The following is a 22,967-nucleotide window of genomic DNA, read 5'->3' as shown; positions in this document are numbered from 1 at the left end:
CACTGACATTTTGATATGTAATGTCTTTGTATAATTTTTTGTTTGCAACTTTGTATCTGGAACAGTTTTTATTCTCCTACTAGAGCTCATATTTTAACATTTTAGGTCAGTATTGTTTTATTTATGTAAAACCTTTGACCAAAAAAAGAAAATATATATTTTTTAAATAACTGCTTATAAAGTGTTAGTTGGAGTATGGCTTTAATTTGTTAGTCAAGTCCATCTAAATCTGCCAGTGTATCTAACACTACCCTCTCCCCAAAATTACAGTGCTTTTGTTCAAAGTTGTTCATGTTGCTCCTCCATCCAGAGTGAAGCCACTCTAAGCCCACTTTCACATCCGACCATTTTGACATGCGATTTGACATATCAAATTGCATGTCAAATCACCAGCTGTTGCCAGCAATGGTACCGTCTGAATCGGTGCACCGCACCAATTCCCAGAAGTAGTTATTGCACTACTTTTGGTGACTTCAGAGGCGCGTTCAATAGTCAAACCCCCCTGAATGCAGACTAACATGCGAGTTTGAAATCACGAGGGCTCAGCTGAACTCACACAATTTCAACCCCGCATCAGTGTGAACCTAGGCTAAGATAGAAAGAAGGGGGAATTTACTAAAACTGGTGCACTCATGATCTGGTGCAGTTGTGCATGGTAGCCAATAAGCTTCTTACTTCAGCTTGTTCAATTAAGCTTTGACAGTAAGGTTTTAGTAAATCAACCCTAGTGTGTGTTATTGGCCAGATCACCAGGTGAGACTAAAGAGGGAAAGAAAGCCTAAAAAAGAAAACGAATGCAGATACCACATGTAAGTTTAGTTTTTCAGTTGATCACCACTGCAATTGTTTCTGTTACCCTAAAGTATTTAAATCTGTATTATACAATCTCAAAGCACCTCTAACCTAAGCTGCCCATTCAGCTGACAGAATCTCTGTTCCAATAAATGTTGGTAAATGCTTTGTTAACACAACCATTAGCACTGACTCTGACTGTCTGACACAGTTCTGGGTAAGCACTGCTAAGGTCAGACTCCTGTGTCTTACCCCTAATGCTCCTAACAGGAAAATATTAGGTTCCTTTTCTCTCATCCTTCTGTGACTATGGGAAAACCAAGCTGCAGTCAGAGAGTAATAATGGCAACAGATTAGCTAGAGAAAGATCTTCTTCACTCAGGAAGGATAAGACAGAGCAGTAAGATAAAATTGCATAACAGAGAGGGCAAGATAGCATTTATAACCTCAAGGGGTAGAGCCAGATCAACATGCATAAGTCATATAAACAATGTAATAAATATTGCAAAAATGATCACTAATAGGATGAAGAAGGGCGGCAGTTACAAAGGTGTGGAGATCATTCACAAGCTAAAACTAGAAACTAAAAGATGGCTCTTAATTAGGCATGGGCTGGGATAAATAACTAGGCAGCTAAAGTAACTATACAGAAAAGGCAGAGATTGCTATAAAGCAGAATGATAGATAACATTATAGCAATGTAAATGAAATATCTAAAATGAAAACATAACAGCATAATCCAAAGCAGTAAATATGGGGTTGTCACTATTGATCGCGGATGGGGTGTTTAGACGCACCAGGTAAATTGGTGTGTTGGTTTATTGTGGAAAGTTGCAATCAGCAATATTTCCTGGAGTCTTGCGTTAAAATAAAGTAGGTGAAGGGGAACAGTTGTATAGTTGTACACTACATAGTGAAAAGTGTGTGGACAACTGGCCATGACTGTCTTTATTTTATGAGCTTTTGGAACATTCCTTTCCAATACCATAGGCAGTGATATGAAGTCACTTTCCTCTTTGCAGTTTTAACAGCCTTCACTCCTGTGGGAAGTCATACCACAGACTTACTACAATATTTGAAGTGCAACTGTGGCTATTTGTGCCCATTCAACCAAATGAGCACCTGTGAGGTTAGGTACTAATGTTGAACTAGAAGACCCGGCTCTCAATCGGCATTGGTAATCATCCAAAAGGTGATCAATAATGTTTAAAGTGGAAGTAAACCCTTCTATCATTTTCAGTCAAGGAAGCTGCTATGTTGGCCTCTAATGATTCTTCAACTGCCATAATGCTGCACATGTGGTCAGTTATGAAACCAGCCATTGGATGGTTTGAGAGTTTGGTTGAGAGCACAACCAATCTGAAAGTTAGCATATCCGGCGTGCCGGGAATGTAAGTGTTTTTTGAAACTGGGTTTACCACCGCTTTAAATCTGGTCTCCCAGGCCATTTCAGTGCCTCTGCACCAAACTTGTCCTACCATTTGTTTATGGACATAGCTTTCTGTATCTGAACTCAAAATGTTTTAATGGTGTCCACATACTTTTGGCTATATATTGAATGTATAGACCTACAGCAGCACATTGATGCTGTGTTGCTCTATCCGTATATAGTTGTTGGCTAGATACTAGGATTCTCCCTTATTACAGTTGGTTTAGTAGTGCCACAACAACCCTTTTTTTCTATTGCAACTGTCTACGGTATTTTATCCCTGAGAGGCAAGGTAATTACAACGTACATGACCTTCTTTGATGAAGATTAACATGCACATTACTGTCTGGTTTCTGTGCCTATATCAGTAAAAATTTGAGTCTGCATTTGATTTTCAGATGCGTTGATATGTAATAAACGACCAAATTAATTTACAATAAATAGTTGATAAGGGTAAATGTCTTGTATAGTAACTGCCATAACTATAAATACATTGTGCATGTGGAAGAAAAGTGTGCATATGTTGTTTTATTGAAAAATAACAGAAATGGATACTACTCACCTCATTAAAATACTGTATCAATTATATCATCAGAATTTCAGTTGTATCTGTTTTTCCTTCTTTAGGCTCGGTTTATGGATACAGACAGCAACGAAAATTAATTGCAGAAATAGACTGGTCCTATACAGGTAAGTGTGTATTTCTGTGTTGTGTGTGTATGTATATATTTGTATGTATATATATGTATATATAATATGTATGTTCTTCATCCTATTTTGCTAGTTTACTAGTCCGAGTTTTTCCAGCTGCAGCCTCAATAATGTAAAATAAAATAAACAAAAACCACCACTAATATCTTTGTAATCATATATAGTGTGTATGTCTAATATATATATATATATATATATATATATATATATATATATATATATATATATATATAGGTGTGCTCATAACATAGCAGAAATTGTGATATTTTGGCACTGATATTGAAAATTTGACTGATCATGTCAAAAAACTTTTATTTAGAAGATAGTGATAATATGAAGCCATTTATTATTACATAGTTGTTTGGATCCTTTTTAAAATCATAATGATAACAGAAATTACCCAAATGGGTCTGAGCAAAAGTTGACATACCCTGGAATGATTGGCCTTGCTACAGACACAAAAGGTGACATACACAGGTTAAAAAAGCAATTAAAGGTTAATTTCCCACATCTGTGGTCTCTTTCAATTGCAATTAGTGTCGGTGTATAAATAACGAATTAGTTTGTTACCTCTCATGTGAATGCACTGAGCAGGCTGAGCAGTGGAGAGCAGAAATGAACTGTCAAAAAACCTGTGGAACAAGGAAATGGGACTTTACAAAGCTGGAAAAGAATATAAAAAGATATCTAAAACCTTGAATATGCCAGTCAGTACTGTTCAATCACTTAATAAGAAGTGGATTTTCAGGGAAATGCAGGGATCTCTTGATACCAAGCCAAGGTCCGGTAGACCAAGAAAGAGTTGTTTGAGATACAAAGAAAAACCCACAGGTAACCTTAGGAGAAATACAGGCTTCTTTGGAAAAAGATGGTGTGGTTGTTTCAAGGAGTACAAGATGACGATACATGAACAAAAATTAGCTGCATAGTCGAGTTGGCAGAAAGAAGCCTTTACTGCACCAATGCTACAAAAAAGCCCAGATACAATATGCCTGACAACAACTTAATATGCCTCACAGCATCTGGCACACTGTAATCTGAAGTGATGAGACCAAAATAGAGCTTTATGGTCACAACCATAAGCACTATGTTGGGAAAGGGGGCTAACAGCGACAAGAATACCATCCCCACTGTGAAGCATAGTAGTGGCTCACTGATGTTTTTGGGTGGGGCGGGGGAGCTCTAAAGGCATAAGGAATCTTGTTAAAATGTATGGCAAGATGAGTGCAGCATGTTATCAAAACATACTGGCAGACAAATTGCATTTTTTTGCATGAAATCTGTGCATGGGATGCTTTTCGACTTTCCAGCACAACAATGACCCTAAGCACAAGGCCAAGTTGACCCTTCAGTGGTTACAGCAGAAAAATTTGACGGTCCTGACGTGGTCATCACAGTCTCCTGACCTTTATATCATTAAGTCACTCTAGGGAGATCTCTAACGTGCGATTCATGCAAGACAACCAAAGACTGTATGACCTAGAGGCATTTTACCAAGACGAATGGGCAGCTATACCACCTGCAAGAATTCGGGACCTCATAGAAAACTCTTACATAAGACTTCATGCAGTCATTGATGCTAAAGGGGACTATACACAGTATTAAGAACTAAGGGTATGCCGACATTTGCACAGGGGTCATTTAATTTGTTTACTCTGTGCCATCCTGTTATGACCTACAGTTGAATATGAATCCCATAAGAAATAAAAGAAATGTGTTTTGTCTGCTCACTCCTGTTTTCTTTAACCACTTCCGTCCCAGAAGATTTGGCTGCTCAATGGCCAGGCCGTTTTTTGCAATATGGCACTGCATTTCATCAACTATAACGGCAATATCTCTGAAACCAAATGGCACAAACAATCATTTTTGCAGCACAATAATGCCATCTTTGTTTTTAAATTTTAATAACATGGGGTGGTGCAAATTGGGTGGGCCTTGAGGTCATATAATCTAAAATGTAATATGCAATAACGTCAAAGCCATTTTGCAAAAAGATACATTTTTGTGGCACAAAATCTTTTAACCATTTCAGCCCCGGAAGGATTTACCCCCTTCCTGACCAAGCCATTTTTTGCGATACGGCACTGCGTCAATTTAACTAACAAATGCGTGGTCGTGCGATATTGTACTCAAACAAAATTGATGTCCTTTTTTTCCAACAAATAGAGCTTTCTTTTGGTGGTATTTAATCACCTCTGCGTTTTTTATTTTTTGCGCTATAAACAAAAGAAGAGCGCCAATTTTGAAAAAAAACACAATGGGGTTGATTTACTAAAGGCAAATCCACTTTGCACTTCGAAGTGCAGTCGCTTTAGATCTGGGGGGAAGATCTGAAATGAGGGGGAGCTCTGCAGATTTTATCATCCAATCATGTACAACAAAAATGCTGTTTTTTTATTTTCCCTGCATGTCCCCCTCGGATCTACAGCGACTGAACTTCCAAGTGCACTTGTAGAGCAAAGTGGATTTACCTTTAGTAGATCAACCCCAATATCTTTAACATTTGCTATAATAAATATCCCCCAAAAATATATAAAAAAACGAATTTCTTCCACAGTTTAGGCCAATATTCTTTTACATAATTTTGGTTAAAAAAAAATCGCAAAACGTATATTGATTGGTTTGCGCAAAAGTTACCGTGTCTACAAAATAGGGGATAGATTTATGGCATTTTTATTATTCTTTTTTTATTAGTAATGTTGCCATCTGCGATTTTTTTATCGTGACTGTGACATTGCAGTGCACAGATCAGACACTTTTGACACTATTTTGGGACCATTGGCATTTATACAGCGATCAGTGCTAAAAGAATGCACTGATTACTGTGTAAATATCACTGGCAGGGAAGGGGTTAAACACTAGGGGGCGATCAAAAGGTTAACTGTGTTCCCTCAGCATGTTTTAACTATAGGGGGATGGGCTCACTAGAACATTACAGAGATCACTGCTCCCAATCACTGGGAGCAGTAGATCCCTGTCATGTTGCTAGGCAGAACAGGGAAATGCCTTGTCTCCCCGCTCTGCCTCTCCGTGGCACGATCGCCGGCCACTGGCGAGCATCAAGTCCATAGGCGGGCGCGTGCCCGCTAGCCACTGATGATGCAGCGACGTTCTATAGGATTAAGGTCTGTAGACTGGCTAGGTCACTCCATGACCTTAACCTCCCTGGCAGTATTCCCGAGTCTGGTTCGGGGTAAGATTTAAATACCATAAGCGGTATTCCCGAGCCAGACTCGGGACCGCATCGCTGGATCCATGGAGGGGTTTACTTACCTTGTCCCCTGGATCCAGCGATGTCCCCCCGCTGTGATCTGCGAGCCACCCTCCGTTCGATCTGTCACAGTGCCAAGCTCCGTTCCCTGCGAGTGTTGCGATGCACGGGGATGGAGTTTGGCGCCAAATTCAAAAAGTAAAATACACAGTATAGCTACAGTATACTGTAATCTTACAGATTACAGTACTGTATCAAATAATTTCACATCCCCTTTGTCCCTAGGGGTTTGTCCAGTGCCCTGCATACAGTTTTATATTATAAATACTGTTCTTTATGCCAGGAAACTGGAGATTGTCCATAGCAACCAAAAAATGTCCGTTTACATCAAAAGTGGTTATAGACCAGCTAGAAAACAGCGATATTAAATTAGAATTGAGCGATGGTAATTTGTGGGGAAATTCGTCATCAAACATTAAAAGTAATGACAGTAATGACAGCGACAATTCTGCAACTTATTTGTTATAATATTATTTATAGTTATTTATTTTATTTTGTGTGTGTGTGTGAGTGTGTGTGTGTATATGTATATATATTATAATTTCATATTTCAAATTTTATCATACCCGGGATGTCTATTAGACTCTTGTTTGGACAGATTTAAGTGAATTATTTCAGACTTAGAATTACAGGCCTACAATATAAAACGCCAAATTCCCATGCAAAATAATGGTACCGCCAGGGAGGTTAAAGTTCTTCTTCTTGAGCCATTCCTTTGCTGCTTTGGCGGTATATTTTGGGTCATTGTCATGCTGAAAAACCCATCCATGACCCATCTTCAGTGTTCTGGCTGAGGGAAGAAGGTTCTCATCCACGATTTCAGTCTTTCCAGCTCTGCAAGATCTTTTTGTGCACTTGTGTTCTACATATTTAAGTTGAGATATTAATGAACTTTTTGTACAAGAGGCAAGATTATGTCTCTATAGTCAAAAGCAGTGATCAGCTTACCCACAACCACATACTTCCCAACCGTCCCAGATTCTGTGGGACATTCCCGCAATTGGCAGCTCTGTCCTGGGCCCAGGCACTCTCATTCGGGGACAATACAGTGTCCCAGAATTGCCCCCTGGCCCTGGAACAATCTGATGCCCTCTAAAATATCCCTCACATAACTACTGTCACTCACTGACAGCCTGTGTTGGACCCCTCGCAAGTGAGACCCCTTTTACATGGCTCAGTGCCCAAATTATTGCTAGCTGCCACCCGCCTTGCATCTAGCAACCAGTGACATCATGAGGAGGAGAGAAATAGAGACCCAGCATTCACAACGGGGAAGATTTAACTTCCCCCTCTGCAACTACTGATTATCTCCACCCACATCCTCCCTGCATCGTTCAGCCAGCAGCATGCAGAAGTGCACAAAGGAGAGATTCGTTTTGTAGAAAAGCAAGTAAATTCAAAGTACTCACCATGGACAGATTGAGGTTAAAATGCTCAGTCAGCTCTACCCCAGCAGCCATCTTTCTGTGCTGAACTGTCAGCATTTCACAGGAGCTCGAGTGTGTGTCAGCCTGGAGCTAGCACTGATAAGCGGAAGGTAGGCAAATAAGGGGTCTGCAGAAGAGGAGAGGACACTGACAGATGAGATTACACCCTCGGAGGGATGGAAGGAGGACACATCCTTAGATATCAGGGCAGGGTTCATGCTGGAATGTGACCCCCGCAAAAGTGAAGGACTACACGTCCCAGCATTAGCATGTGAAATCTATGGGGTCACACCCTTAATTCTCAGGGGTCCATGATGGGACCTGTAGTCCTTCAATTTGGGGGGGGGCATGACATCGAATAGATATCAGGGGTTCATGCTGGTACTTGTAGTCCTTCACTTTTGGGGGATGTGGCCCCCTCAAAAGTGAAGGACTACAAGTCCCAGCATGAACCCCTCAGAGCTGAAGATGTTACACCCCATGCCCCCCCATGAGAGGAGTCACATCAGCAGCCAGTGGCGAGAGGGGTGTTCACTTTCTCTGGGGTCCGGTGTATTGGACTGGTGGCAGGCTATTTGTGACAAGTGGCACACTGCATCTGATGGCAGGCTATGGGTGGAATGCGGCACACTGCATCTGGCGTCAGGCAACGGGGGCAAGGAAAACGCTGCATCTGGTGGCAGGCAGTGGGTGGCAAGTGGCACACTGCATCTGGTGGCAGGCGACAGTGACAAGTAACAAGCTGCATATAGTGGCAGACAACGATGGCAAATGGCACATTGCATCAAGTGGCAAGTGACAAGCTCAGGGTCCCCACTGATTCTGCATTATGGTGAGTTGAGCAATTTCATTATATATTACAATGTATTAGAACACCAGCCATTTGCCCAACAAATCACCCCTGCCACCGAATTCCCCGTCAACCCTGAGACTACATTCCCCAAACCCCCCCCCATCTTTTTTGGGAAGGGGGGCGGGGGGGGGTGTCCCTGAATGGCAGTTTGGAAATGTGGTCACCCTAGTGAAGACTGGCCCTTGCATGTTCCCGATTCCCCCAATAGATTGTATTTAATTTCTCATAGCAAGTATCCTGGCAGTGTTGCCAGAGCTGGAGTAGAGAACTAGCTCTTGGGGTTTTGGAAAAAGAATGTGCACTTGCCTCCAAATGTACAATGCAATGCTTAGTGCCAGGGGCCACATGTAGCCCATTGCCACTTTGTATGGCTCATTGGTCCCCTGCAGACACTTATCTGTAATGTGTCATGTACTATGTCTCCAGTCTATGATTGACTGCTGAAGCATGCCCCCAGTCTCCAACAACTCCTGTAGCATGTTCATAGTCTCTGACCAGGTATGCAGTCTGACCATCTCCTATATCATGTCTGCAGTCTCTGAGCATTTTCTGTATCATGTCTGCAGTCTTTGACCATTTTCTGTATCATGTCTGCCGCCTCTGACAATCTCTGACAGAGACTGCAGACATGCTCCAAGAGACTGGTGGAGCATGTCTGCAGTCACTGACCATCTCTTGGAGCATGTCTGCAGTCTCTAACAGTCTCTTGGAGCATGTCTGCAGTGGGGGTGGGCGGGCATCTGTGGCTATTCTGCGGCTAGCTACGCTCCTCACAGCGCCTTGAAGCGATTCAGTTCGCGTTGTGCGCTATACAAATATTTCATTCATTCATTCATTCAGAAGTGGGTGCAGATACCTGTAGTATACAGGTATCTGCACCCACCTCCCAAACTGAAAGGTGCCAATTGTGGCACCGGAGGGGAGAAGGAATCCGCTGAGCAGAAGTTCCACTTTAGGGTAGAGCTCCGCTTTAAGGTCTAGAACTCTCCAGAGTCTGGATCGAATGAGTGACATCAGCCAATAGTGGACTTAAGCCCCAGGATCTCAAAATCAGTGGGTTTTTTTTGTATATAATGTGGGAGTGCTGGCTTTTTGACTGATTTCATTATTTCTCTCTAAAGTCTACAGTATGTCCCTTTTAATACAATAAAGTATCTTCCTCTCTATAGAAATTGCAGTTTGGCATTTCATGCTGTTATTAAGTCTGTAACCTTTCAGAACACCCACACCTTTCTCCATCATTGACCCAGTTTTACTCTCATGCATATTTTTAGCACCCATGTGCATAACTTTATGTTTATTAACATCAGGCCTCATTTGCCATGTAGAAAAAACAAGTTCCTCAAGTTGGGATTTTAAACGGACCACAAACGGTAATTGTAAAAAAGTACCAATTTATTGACATGTATAACAATGAACAACATGCAAATGGAAATAAAAACAAACACATATGTTGGGGGCAGAGATGGAAACAGCTGAGAGAGAAGCCCAGAACTGTCAACAGACAGAGCGTCCAATGTGTTTAGAAAAAACGCAGTGCAGATCTTCTTCAGGGGAAAAAGGGCTTGGAACTTCTAAAACTGTGGCTTAAATCTATGATAACAGAATACATGTCATCAAAAATATGCAGGAATGCAGAGATATAAGCGTATAGACCATCTTACATTTCATACATGAAAATCATACATACATATTGTGACAGACTCAATAAAATAACAACTGAACATACTGACCCCAAGTGTTAATGCTCCACCCAAACAGCAGAAAGTCATAACTCAACAAATGGAGAAAGAGATTGGTCCTTCAGAGCCACGCATGAGCATGAGAATTAGGCCAGGAGATCAACGACAACCGGTGATCCACGTAAGGCAAAATGGGCACCCAAAAAGAGTGACACTTGTCTGTGTATTTGACTGTGATATGTCTAAATGAGTATAAATATTAATACACCAATTAGTTCAGATCTATTGTCTTGAATTATTGGTATTAGTACAGAACTCTACCAACATGCTGGAGTAGCCATGTAATCTAAAAGCAGAAGAGATCTATTAGCTACAAAGATTATAAAAAATATAAGGCATAGTCCTAGCCACAGACAGACAGTGCAATAACCACAGACAGAAGTATACGGACCTATAGCGTCCCAGCCACATGGGGGACTCACCTTGTGTTTAAGATGGAGCGGTGTGGCTCTTTCCATCTGCCAGGTGGAAGAGAGGCTGATGGAAGAAACCAGGCACTATATATATATGTGTGTGACACAATAAGGAATGATTGCAGACACCTGGATTGGAACATCAAATCCTGTGGTGTCTGTGGTAATGCATCATCAGCCCCGGCATGCATAACCAGGAAGTAAGCACATTGTGGTTGGCACCTGGTTCTGACGTCAACATGTAGTGACGTACCGCGCAATGGCGTAACCATGCAGCGGCGTCACAAGGTGCGTCAACAGTAACTGAATAGACTCCGTACAGGTGTATAGGGAGGCTACATGGCAACTAACGAAAACACTAAAAAACATATCACTGGGAGTATAGACAACCTCACAGGAGAACACAGTTTAAAGCCTGAAAATGTTGGACAAGAATGGAATCAGAATGAGGACGATCACATGCAGCCACATGGCATGCGCAGCTCTGACAGAGCATCAAACACTGAACTGAAGAGTGTGAGATGTGATGTGTGGAAAGTGAATGAGAAATTGGGGAAAGGAAGAAATTATAAAAAGACTAAGGAAGGAAATGTGGAAATCCCAGATGATAAGAAATGAATGGTACATATATATAAATGGCCTAAAAAATGCCTGGATAGCAGAGTGTGTTATGCCGCACACATGGGATCAGTATGAACACGCTGGATACCATAAATATATACATGTACATATTTAGTCATGCCCTGTTGGCTCAGAACATTATGCAAGGAACCAGTAAATCACAGAATTTGATGCCAACATATTACATTGATTATATAACCCAGGTAGTTGGAACACTGGAATGTTGGAGGGGAGGGAGAAAACAAAAAGTTAGTGGAGCTATTGGAAGGGGGAGGGAATATGTATACAAGCTGGTGAAGGCTAATAGAGCTCAGGACCCCGAGAGATGAAACCCTGCAAAAATGGTCTGAAGGAGATTGTATCGTTGAGTACAGGAAACGATGTTGCATTCAACCTGGAAATCCATTGCTGTTCTCGCTGTAATAAAAATTTATTCCAGTCACCCCCCCACATTCCTGGGTGCACCCTATTGAGTATTAAAAATGTAATATGTGTAAAAATGCCACCATTAAAGTGTGTTACATGACATCCTAGTGGTAGGTCTGGGTTACATGATTGCATGTGGTGGTATGCTCTTTGCCACAATTCATTTTTGTTTTTTCCTGCATAAAAGCAATTGCATTCACACTGTAAGAGATACAAAAACCTGCATGTCCTGCAGTTCACAAAATATCTAGGGGTAAATTTAACTTTGTTTGGAAGAATTTTATGGGTAACAATATCCATATATTGGCAATAGCCACACCCTCCACATTTAAAGGTGCCCAGCCTCTTTACAGGGGTCCTTCGTACCCCCCTTGTATTCACTGGAAACCATTTTATCGAGACCTTGCTCTTCGGAAGGGATCCAGTGCCAAAATATACTAGTATTTATGTACAATATTTGTGAATCGTTCTTGTTGGTTCGAAAAGCGAGTGATGATCCGTAACTGGTCACCGTCAGTTTTACCAGTCATGGTTCTATACAGTAGTTGCTGCCTAGTTTTATAGGTTGCTTTCTTAAACTCCCTCTTGAGGCATTACTGCGAATATCCACGTGCGTGGAGTCTTAACCTGAGTTCATCTGCTTCCTTCTTGAAAGTGACCTCATCAGAACAGTTGTGCCTGTGCCTAATGTGCAAATATTGCCCAAATGGTATAATGGTAACTAAATTGGCTCGATGAAAGCTGGTGGCATGTAAAATGCACTTGCCAGCTTTTGGCTTTCTGTATAGGCTACTAGATAGTAAACCATTTGTTTCTTTGTGTATATAAACATCCAGAAATGCAATCATCTTGGTACTAGATGACATGGTGAAGGTAAGGTTAAATGTGTTGATGTTGAGTTGTTGCACAAAAGTCTGTAACAACCCATCAGGATCTCTCCAAATTAGTAGTATGTCATCAATGTAATGAAACCACACTACCATGTGGTCCAAAAAGGGGGCCAGATCATCCAATGTATTGATCATTCGTTCCCATTCCCCCAGGTACAGGTTGGCGTAGGGAGGGGCACAGAAAGTGCCAATAGCCAGCACCTACACATGGAGGAAATGGGAACCGTTAAAGACAAAGTAGTTGTGGCATAGAATAAGTAGAATAAATTCCAAAGCTTTAATTATATACTCATTCAAATCTGCTTTTCTCCGACAGAACTCTTCTGATACATGCCAGTCCCTTGTGATGTGGGATTGAGCTGTATAGAGCTTCCACATTGATGGCTACCAAAATTGAATCTGATGGAACCTGCACTCCATCTATATTTTGAAGTAAATGGATTATGTCTTTTATATAACTCCGAATACCCAATACATGTGAATGCAGGTAACCATCAATGAGTTTGCTGAGGTTTTCCATCAGAGAGCCATTGCTGGATATGATGGACCTACCTGATGGGTGTGACAGACTTTTGTGCAATTTAAGAAGTGAGTAAAAGGTGGGTGTGCGGGAGAAGGGGGTGCAAACAAATTCCCACTCATCTTTAAACAACAGATTGTGGTAAAACCCTGAATCAGCAAGCTAATAGCATTCTTGCAGAAGCCTGTCAATTTTGACCTGTGCGTACCAGGATTCGTTGTTAAGAATTCTAGTACAGATCTGTATGTACTGGTCATTATCCATGGTTACTATGTTGCCCCTCTTGTCGGAGGGCTTCACAGTGATCATAGGATTGGTGGAAAGATCGTGTAGTATGTCCTGTTCCTCATCCGAAAGGTTTGAAACCCTGTCATGTTTGATTTTAAGATTTTTTATTTAGTTTGTGGTACGTTTGACAAATACCTAAATATTAGCATTGAGGCTCAATGCTGGGAATTTGTCAGACTTCTTTTTATTTTTATTCTTGATAGGAATATTTTGAAAGGTAGAGGATGATGATTGATCAAGCTTCTGCAAAAAAAAAAAAAAGATTGGGCGGCACAGTGGTGTAGTGGTTAGCACTCTCACCTAGCAGTAAGAAGGTTCAAATCTCAACCACGACACTAACTGCCTGGAGTTTGCATGTTCTCCCTGTGCCTGCGTGAGTTTCCTCCAGGTACTCCAGTTTCCTCCCACACTCCAAAGACATGCAGGTAGGTTAATTGGCTTCTCTCCAAAATTGACCCTAGTATATGAATGGGGACCTTGGATAGTGGACTCCTTGAGGGTAGGGACCAATGTGAGTGTGCAATGTACAAGGATAGGGACAATTGTAGACACTCACTCAGGTTGAACTGGATGGACTGCTGTCTTTATTCAACCTCACTAACTATGTAACTATGTTCTAGATCGATATGATCAACGAGATCGATGGGGGAGGTTTGTTCTCCTCCAGAAGAGAGATAAGGTTATCTATGGCTTGTATTTCTTGGGGTTTTAGTTGTGTTTCTTCTTTTGTGTTTTTGGCATATAGTTGTCTGAGAATAATTTTTTTCTTGCTAACAACTGGATCTCCTTAATCACCTGGAACTTATCTATGTCCTCATTTGGGCAGACTCTGAAACCCCTGCTTAAATTATTTTTCTCTAAATCGGGGGGATACTGAGACAGATTTACAACGTTAAGGGAATCGTCTTGTTCTGGCACTATAGTTCTTGAATTTATATTGTAATGAGGGAATTGAGGTCTGTTTCTGTCCTGGGGCTAAAGTTGGATTGGAAGGTAAGGACAGTTTACGTGAAACTGTTGGAATACTTGTTGGAGTGGTTGAGCGAAAGGCATTGTGTTGGAAATAGAAGAGATAGAACCAATTTGCCATGTAGATCACACTGTGCATGCAGGTCAGCCTGTAAGTCTGAGACATCTTGTAGGAGACTATTACACTACATACAGTATCTGCAAAAAGAGAAATGGTACTTTTAATCCCAAAACTCTATAAAAATAATGGTTTAAATTGTAACGGTCCCAAAACTAAACCTCAATGGTAGCCAAATTTGTCAAATTAAAAATGCCCATTCTCTGGGCTAATAGACAAGGGGGTGTCAAATGTGTTTTTTTTTATTTTTTTAAGAAGCTGCCAATTAAGTTTAATTTGCCAGGAATTTGAACGGTATCATTAATTGTCACTTTTGCTTTAGCACATCCTACAGAAAAAAAAAAAGTGTTTAGGGAAAATGCATACCAGGCCCTATTAAGGCTGGTGTGAATTTTAAGGGTTACCTCACTTAAAAATACAAAATATATAGCCAATGGCCATATTTGGGCAGTGATATCATCACTGCCCTGTCTCTTTGCTTACTTGGATTCTTGCTGATGTCAGTGGATCCTAGGAACAGAGCAGATACAAGCACACACTGCTTCCTTAGCAAACAGTGACAGCAGGATGCTGTCATATATAGAAGTGGTGTGCTAGTTTTCAGTTTAGCTGTACAGACTACATTTCTAAGCCTAAAAAACTTGAAATTACATATTAGGAATCAGCATTTACATATTTTTTAATAAATCAACACCTATGAGTTAGTCGACTTTTTAAAAACACTGTTTTGCCTGCATAATTAATATCTTATCTCAACAGTTGTTGGGAAAGGCAGGTTCACCTGGTTATCCCTTTTATGTTTAAAAAAAAAATAAAGCAAAGGCTAAGACAGCTGAACATGCAAATTCAGACAAAAATAACCTAAGATAATAAGATGAATGAAGCTTAATGGCTATTATGAAGGTGCGATAAACACAGAAAGGGAAAGACAATTATCTATGTTGTTAGAAGATTGTGTTGAGAAGGCATGCTATGATCAACTTAATTAGGAACACCGGTTTCTAGATAGACTTTCTGTACCAGGTCAGGTTACACCTTCTTAAATATCATCTCAATCACTTTATTTATAACACAGATAATAAATAATTACATATATGTTACAGCAATTTTTCTCAACTCCAGTCCTCAAGTACACCCAACGGGTCATGTTTTCAGGATTTCCCTCAGATGAAATGTCTGTGCTAATTACTAAGAAAGTGAAACTGATCAAATCACCTGTGCAAAATAGTCTATAAACATGAAATTAAAAAGTAGCCTTCTCTTTAAGAATCTCTACTGCAGATGCCCTTGATTTAATAGTAATGCATTGTTGGGAAACCTGTCATAATAACATGGGTAGGGTGTACCCCAGCAATATTTTTTTGTGCATAATGTTTAATAAATCAATGCCTATGAGTTAGTCAAATTTTTAAAAACACTGTTTTGCCTGCATAATTAATATCTTATCTCAACAGTTGTTAGGAGAGACACGGGATACTTAAGACACTGAGAGCTTACTGTAGTTGCAGATCTATAAATGAACTTGAATAATTTAATACCTCCTATTCACCCAAAGGCTTATCCAAAACAATATCCAATAGAAATGTCATGTGTCAGCATGGGTTATGATCCAGAGACACTGAATAAAAACAGATATAAAGTTTACAATGGATCTTTTAACGCTATTACAAAATGTACCATACACTTTATAATGCATAAAACAATATCACTTTTATTGTCATATTTGTTACAACCTTAACCCCTAAAACTAAGCAGGGCCCCGTACTCAGCACACCTATAGACTCATAATCAATCTAGGTGGTAATTTGTAACGTAACCAGAAGCGCAGCATATATACAAACGGTACATTCAAACACAATGATAACGCAAATCTTTAGTTGTCTGAATACTGGAACTGTATAATTCATAGATTGCTTATGGATAAATCAGAGTAAAATCCACAATGGGGCTCAGCCAGCATAAAACAAAATGAGAGGGTAAGACACAAATTGACTTTATGAGACTTACTGTATACTTTCTACATCAACGTATTAGGCAGAGTAGTCAATAAAATAAAATAAAGCTTAAGGTAGCAAGCTGGAAAACAAGCAAGAGCTTTGTTATATCAGAGAAGTATCTTCTTATAAACACCACTGTGATAGCAAGCAGCAGATGACAAATATGCAGAGATGTCAGCAGCTTGAAATGCAAAGAGCTTATCAAATCTATAAATAGCTATATTAAATATGATATTAAAAATATGGAAGAGGAAGTGTGTTAAAATATGAAAGTCATATCAAAGAAAATAATGAAGGCTGCCATTACGGACCTCTGCTTTTAGGGATTATACTGTAGTTCCCTAGGGATCATTCCAATACTTTATTGCTAAACCTGGAACAAGTATAGAGATGAGGAAGTCTGTTAGTTGACAAAATGCCATGGGCAGTTTAGTCAAAAGCTAGTACTTATCTGCTCTATAAAGTGAAGGCAAAACTACAAAAGTAGACGTGGTTATTACAATGTCCACCTAACTCAATATCTGCTCTGTAAAGCAAAGACATGTATTTTTTTTAAGCTCGCTAAAGAATCAGTGGCGCCACCTAATAGAGGTATTTTAGGTTCACCTGGTTAGCCCCTTTTATGTTAAAAAAAATAATAATACTCGCCCTATTGACAAATCTGTCATTAGGCTCTCTCACCAAGGACCTTTTATCAACGACCCTTACTTTTTTCCCATTTCCCCTTTTATATGTAGCTCATCTTACTGGCCCAGGGTCCAGACAAGCCAACAAGATGAAAGTGCTAGTTCACATGCAATGCTGTGCTCTGTGGCCAGGGTCTCACTAGAGACTAGTTACCATTATAAGTGTTTATGGTTATGTTTTTATTGTTTCGTTTTTCTTTCTTGTCTCGAAAAATGACTGTTTGTGCTTTGCTGTACTCATGTACACTTTGAACTTTGTAAACCATCCTTTGCTTAATAAAAACCTTTATAGAAAAAAAATTAAAAATAAAACAAAATAAAGCAAAGGCTAAGAAAGCTGAACAACCAAATTCAGACAAAAATAACCTAAGATAATAAGATGAATAAAGCTTAATGCCTATTATGAAAGTGTGATAAACACAGAAAGGGAAAGACAATTACCTATGTTGTTGGAAGATTGTGTTGAGAAGTCATGCTATGATCAACTTAATTAGGAGCACCTAGATGGTTTCTAGTTAGACTTAAACTGTTTTCTGTACCGGGTTACACCTTCCTAAATATAATCTCAATCACTTTACAGTATTTATAACACCGATAATAATAAATAATTATATATATGTCACAGCAATATTTCTCAACTCCAGTCCCCAAGTACCCCCAACAGGTCATGTTTTCAGGATTTCCCTCAGATGAAATGTCTGTGCTAATTACTAAGGCGGTGAAACTGATCAAATCACCAAAATAATGGAAAGCCTGAAAACATGACCTGTTGGGGGTACTTGAGGACTGGAGTTGAGAAACACTGTGTTACAGTATATGGATTGCAAGCTTTATGGGACATTAACATATTTGGCAAATTCTTTTTGCGTATTTTTTGTAGGACAAGTATTAATTTTGAAAATAAATAATTGCCAGTAGTAGCCAAGAAAAACATGTTCAATCCTCAGAAATGATTTTCTTTGTATACATAGAAAATATTTAAGACCTACAACAAAACAAGCTGCTTACCTTGAGATTGCTGGATTCTCATTTGCACTTTTTGCATTACACTTTCTACACAATGCATTAAAAAAAGATTAATGGAAGGCCTAGCAAGACTTAAAATTGGAGTCTAGCTTTCAGCTGTTTCGGTACTACACATCCCATGAGGCATTGTAGAACGCTGACATTCACAGACATGACTAGGCATGATGAGAATTATAGTTCCTGAACAACTGGATGGCCATAGTTTGGAGACCTCTGAGAGTCAAGAGCAGGGATCCTCAAACGTTTTAAACAGGAGGCCAGTTCACGTCCCCAGTTTAGTTCATTTTAATCAATATAAACTCATTGGTATCTCACAGACTCCCCTCATCACAGAACGCCTCCCCCTCCCCATGACAGTTCCTCCCAGCACAGAACCACCTACCCATCACAGACCCCTCCTCATAGAACCCCCCTCCCCATCACAGAATCCTCTCCATCATAGATTCACCCCCCATCACAGATTCCCCCATCAAAAAGCCCCCATATCAGATCCCCCAGATCACAGACCCCCCCATTAAAGAGCCCCCCATTACAACCCCCATCACAAAGCCCTCCAACACAAACTCCTCTCCATCACAAACCCCCTATAACAGGCCCCCATCACAGACTCCCCCATAACAGATCCCCCATAATAAACTCCCCCATCACAGAGCTCCCCATCACAGACTCCCCCAACCACAGATCCCCCATCACAGATCCCCCATAACAGACTCCCCCATCACAGATCCCCCCATCACAGGCTCCACCATTACAGATCACACCCATATCAGACTCCCCCATCACAGACTCCCCCCTTAACAGATCCCCCATAAAAGACTCCCCATCACAGATCACCCCATAACAGACTCCCCCATCACAGATCCCCATCACAGACTGCCCCCATAACAGATCCCCATATCAGACTCCCCCCATCACAGACACCCCACCACAGACTCCCCCATAACAGATCCCCCATAACAGACTCCCCTATCACAGATCCCCCCATCACAGACTCACTCATAACAGACTCCCCCATACCAGACCCCCCCATCACAAATTCTCCCATCACAGATCCCCCATAACAAACTCCCCCGTCAATATTAAACTCTATAACATCACAGCACTCCCCCTCCCCTCTGCTACCTTAATCACACAAGACACGAAGCATGACAAGTCCGGACAAAGGGCGGGACTTTGCAAGTGAAAAGCAGGTGATTTATTGCTGGGACCACTCCGCTGCCTAGTAACCAATCACCCACTTCTTAACTCAAAAGGTCCCGCCTTGTTTTTTAAGAGTTGAGAGGAAGAATGATGGAGATACTCTATTTTAAATCAGCCTACAATTAGGAGGAGAGTATACTAAAAAGTTCTTTTTCATTTAGAGGCCAAGGCTATTTGGTGAGGGTGTACCCACCAGGGTGACGATAAAGATAGCACATATTACAAAGAATCTATAAAGCATGGATTCTATATATGTTTGCCCAACTGATTCACTATACAAGTTGATAAACATATACTATGTTTAGTGATTTGTTTTAACTGATTCCCGACCGGCGCGCGCCGATGTAAGTCGGCAGAATGGCACAGCTGGGCAAATGGGCGTACCTGTATGTCCCTTTAAATTTGCCACAGAGCCATCGTGTGTGGGCCGGCCGGGACCTCTGAGAGTTGGGTCACGGGTCCCGTGGACTCTATGTCTGTGAGGATACCCGCGATTGCCTCACGGAGAGGAAGAATGGGGAGATGCTAATGTAAACAAGCATCTCCCCGTTCTGCCTAGTGACAGTGTCACTGATCTCTGCTCCCTGTGATCGGGAGCAGAGATCAGTGACATGTCACACATAGCCACGCCCCCCTGATCGCTGGCATTACTAGTAAAAAAAAATTATTAATAAAAATGCCATTGAACTATCCCCTATTTTGTAAACGCTATAACTTTTGCGCAAACCAATATATAAACGCTTATTGTGATTTTATTTACCAAAAATATGTAGAAGAATATGTATCGGCCTAAACTGAGGGAAACATTTTTTTAATATATATTTTTGGGGGATATTTATTATAGCAAAATGCAAAAAATAATGCTTTATTTCAAAATTGTCGCTCTTTTTTTGTTTATGGCACAAAAAATAAAAACCACAGAGGTGATCAAATACCACCAAAAGAAAGCTCTATTTGTGGGAAAAAAAGGACGGCAATTTTGTTTGGGAGCCACTTCGCACGACCACGCAAGTGTCTGTAAAAGCGTCACAGTGCAGAATCGCAAAAAGTGCTCTGGTCTTTGGCCACCAAAATTGGGCTTAAGTGGTTAATATTTTTACTATTTAAAATAATATAGTTATATGTTATTGTTTGTTTAAGGTATTTTTTGTATTATACAAATACTGTCTTTACCAATGCTTGTCTGTCAAAAGAATTGACCTATGATCAGCACTAAAGTGTGGGAATGTAGAAGGGGTCATGCTGGACATCAGTTCTTTCATAAAAGGGAGCCTGGCTTTTAGGGCTTATGGGAAATATTTAGGATAACAAAAGTTACATGCAGGCACCCCATATCAGTTTACTATAACTATAGTTCAGATTTTCAAGTGTTTTACAGCAGATTGAACTGCTTGCCTACCATAGCAATTTGTTTTTGTACACATATTAAAACCAGCATTTTGTGCAAGAAAATTACTTAGAACCCCAAATATGATATATTTTATGAAAGCAGAGGCCCTGGAGAATAAAATGGAGGCTGTTGCAATTTTTTTATGTAGCCTATTATTGGCAAAGCCATTTATCACATGAAACATTTCAGGAAACAATACAATTAAATGAATTTTAGTGCATACAAACACAATATAAAAAACACTTTTTGAAAGATGATGCGGTGTCAAGTAAATAGATAAGAAACATGTCAGCATTTAAAATTGTGCACACCTGCAAAAGGCTGACAAACCACGATATCTAAAGTTGTCCATACAGTAGGTGACTCTTATCCTCTTATCTTATTAGAGATTTATCTTTTTTAGTTAAAAGTGAATTATGACCCTAGAATTATTGCTTTCACTCCGATGTTCCCGTCCATACCTCACATGTGTGGCGCAATCACCGTTTACATATGTACACCTTACATTTGCATGTATGCTCGGGGGGACAGGGGTGCTTTTATTTTAATTTTTTTTATTATTCATCATGATTCTATTTAATTCTTTACACATTGAAAAAATACAAGTTTCATGTAACTTTATTGCGATCATGGGGGGGAGGGGGGTGTAACAAGTCTCCTTGTGATAGCATTGGGCAGATAACTGGTCCCCCATATGGAGATATCAAGGGTCAGTCAAGTATGATGGCTCTGAGACCTGAAGTGATGAAATCCTTGTTGCTTCAAGTATCATTCATCACAGAGAAAATAGGGGAACTCCCTAGAGGAACGGGCCAGCCCTGGAACTACTATGGACATCAGTGGGGGGAGAACTTTGGAGCACTGTAAAAGTGATTGGGCGGATAACTTCTACAGGAAAGCTGGTTGCCAGCTGAAAACAATTATATTAGGATCATAGCTTCAGCCTTGATCCTGGTGTTAACCACTTGCTGAGAGGACATTTATAAATCTACGTCGGTTTTCATATGTAATGAAAATACATATATAACTCCATTTTCCAAACATAGTTAATTCTTTACAAATCTTTCACAAATCATCCAGACATATCTATCCTGCCATTTTCATATGACTTTTCTCCTCAGTAAATAAAATTGAATTTAACTGTAGAAATACCAAATGTTCCGGCTTTTATTCTATGCTCTGTTTGGCTATGTATTGTGTGCTAATCACATACTTTTTAAACTAAAGACTTTATTAAACAGACGTGAATAAACTTGATGGCGTGCAATATTTATGCCAAGTTTTCTAAACCTGACAAATGTAATATTGCTCTGAAAAGTAAACATTAGCTGAAACATAATGCTTTGACAACAAAGGATGCAGTACCTAAAAAGAAGTATGCAAATCTCTGAAATGAGCTTAAGATGTAGAAAGAAACTTGAGTATGCTTTGCAAATATTAAACTTAAAATAAAAAACTGAGCACTACCACGGAGATAGACATTAATTGACGTATTAAAGGTAGAACTAATATACATCTGAGCATCACAAACTGAAAACATTATTTAATTCATTTTTAATATTCAAATATAACTCACCCATCTATCCATGTCCCCATGCTTTATTTTGCTGAGAAATCACTTTGAGAAACACCCCTTAGCATTGCTAGCCACGGGTGGTCATCTTTAATAAAGGCAGATGATTCATGTAGCTTTTACTTCCTAGAATCCATCTGTCCTTAGGTGAGGCATGCAGGCAGGAGGGTGTGCTTAGCTGAGAAAACCCCTCCTGAGGAATCCTAAGAGTTAAGTAATTTGGCTGTAACATTATGGAAGAAATCTTATTTGGTTAATTTGAGAGACCCCAAATGTGCTCAAATCAGCCCAAACCATTGTGCAGTGTTGTTTTGACCAAAAACAACCATCAGTTCAAACTTTAGAATAGTATTAAATTAAAATTTTACTCAACCCAAATTTAGTTTAACTGGGGTCCGTTAACAAGGTAACAGCCACTATATTAGTGGACAATGTGCTCTCTGTGTAAAAATGTTACTTTCTATTCTCTGTTCCATTAAATTTCAAATCCTTAAGACCCCTTTCACACTGAGCCTGCCCTGGGCGTCAGCGGTAAAGCAGCACTATTTTAAGCCCCGGTTTACCATAGTTTTAGCGGCACTATTCGGCCAAAAAAGGGTTAAATCCGCCCGCAAAACACCGCTGC

The 22,967-nt window shown here is 40.1% G+C and overlaps 1 protein-coding gene across 7 annotated transcripts in view; it reads left to right on the top strand.

Annotated features, from left to right (window-relative positions):
* Nucleotides 1-22,967, top strand: part of PTPRZ1 (protein tyrosine phosphatase receptor type Z1) — a 332,340-nt gene that overhangs the window by 113,880 nt on the left and 195,493 nt on the right. For all 7 annotated transcript variants that reach the window (XM_077472626.1, XM_077472627.1, XM_077472625.1 and 4 more), the window contains exon 2: nt 2,849-2,911. In XM_077472626.1, the coding sequence (XP_077328752.1) occupies nt 2,849-2,911 (63 nt within the window). The remainder of the gene's footprint in view (nt 1-2,848; nt 2,912-22,967) is intronic.

The sequence above is a fragment of the Lithobates pipiens genome, unplaced genomic scaffold (genome assembly GCF_037356315.1).
Source record: "Lithobates pipiens isolate NorthernLeopardFrog02 unplaced genomic scaffold, aLitPip1_a1.2 Scaffold_8, whole genome shotgun sequence".
Classification (NCBI taxonomy): domain Eukaryota; kingdom Metazoa; phylum Chordata; class Amphibia; order Anura; family Ranidae; genus Lithobates; species Lithobates pipiens.
The sequence above is the reverse complement of the archived record's forward strand: the minus strand, read 5'-3'. Positions and strand labels throughout refer to the sequence as shown.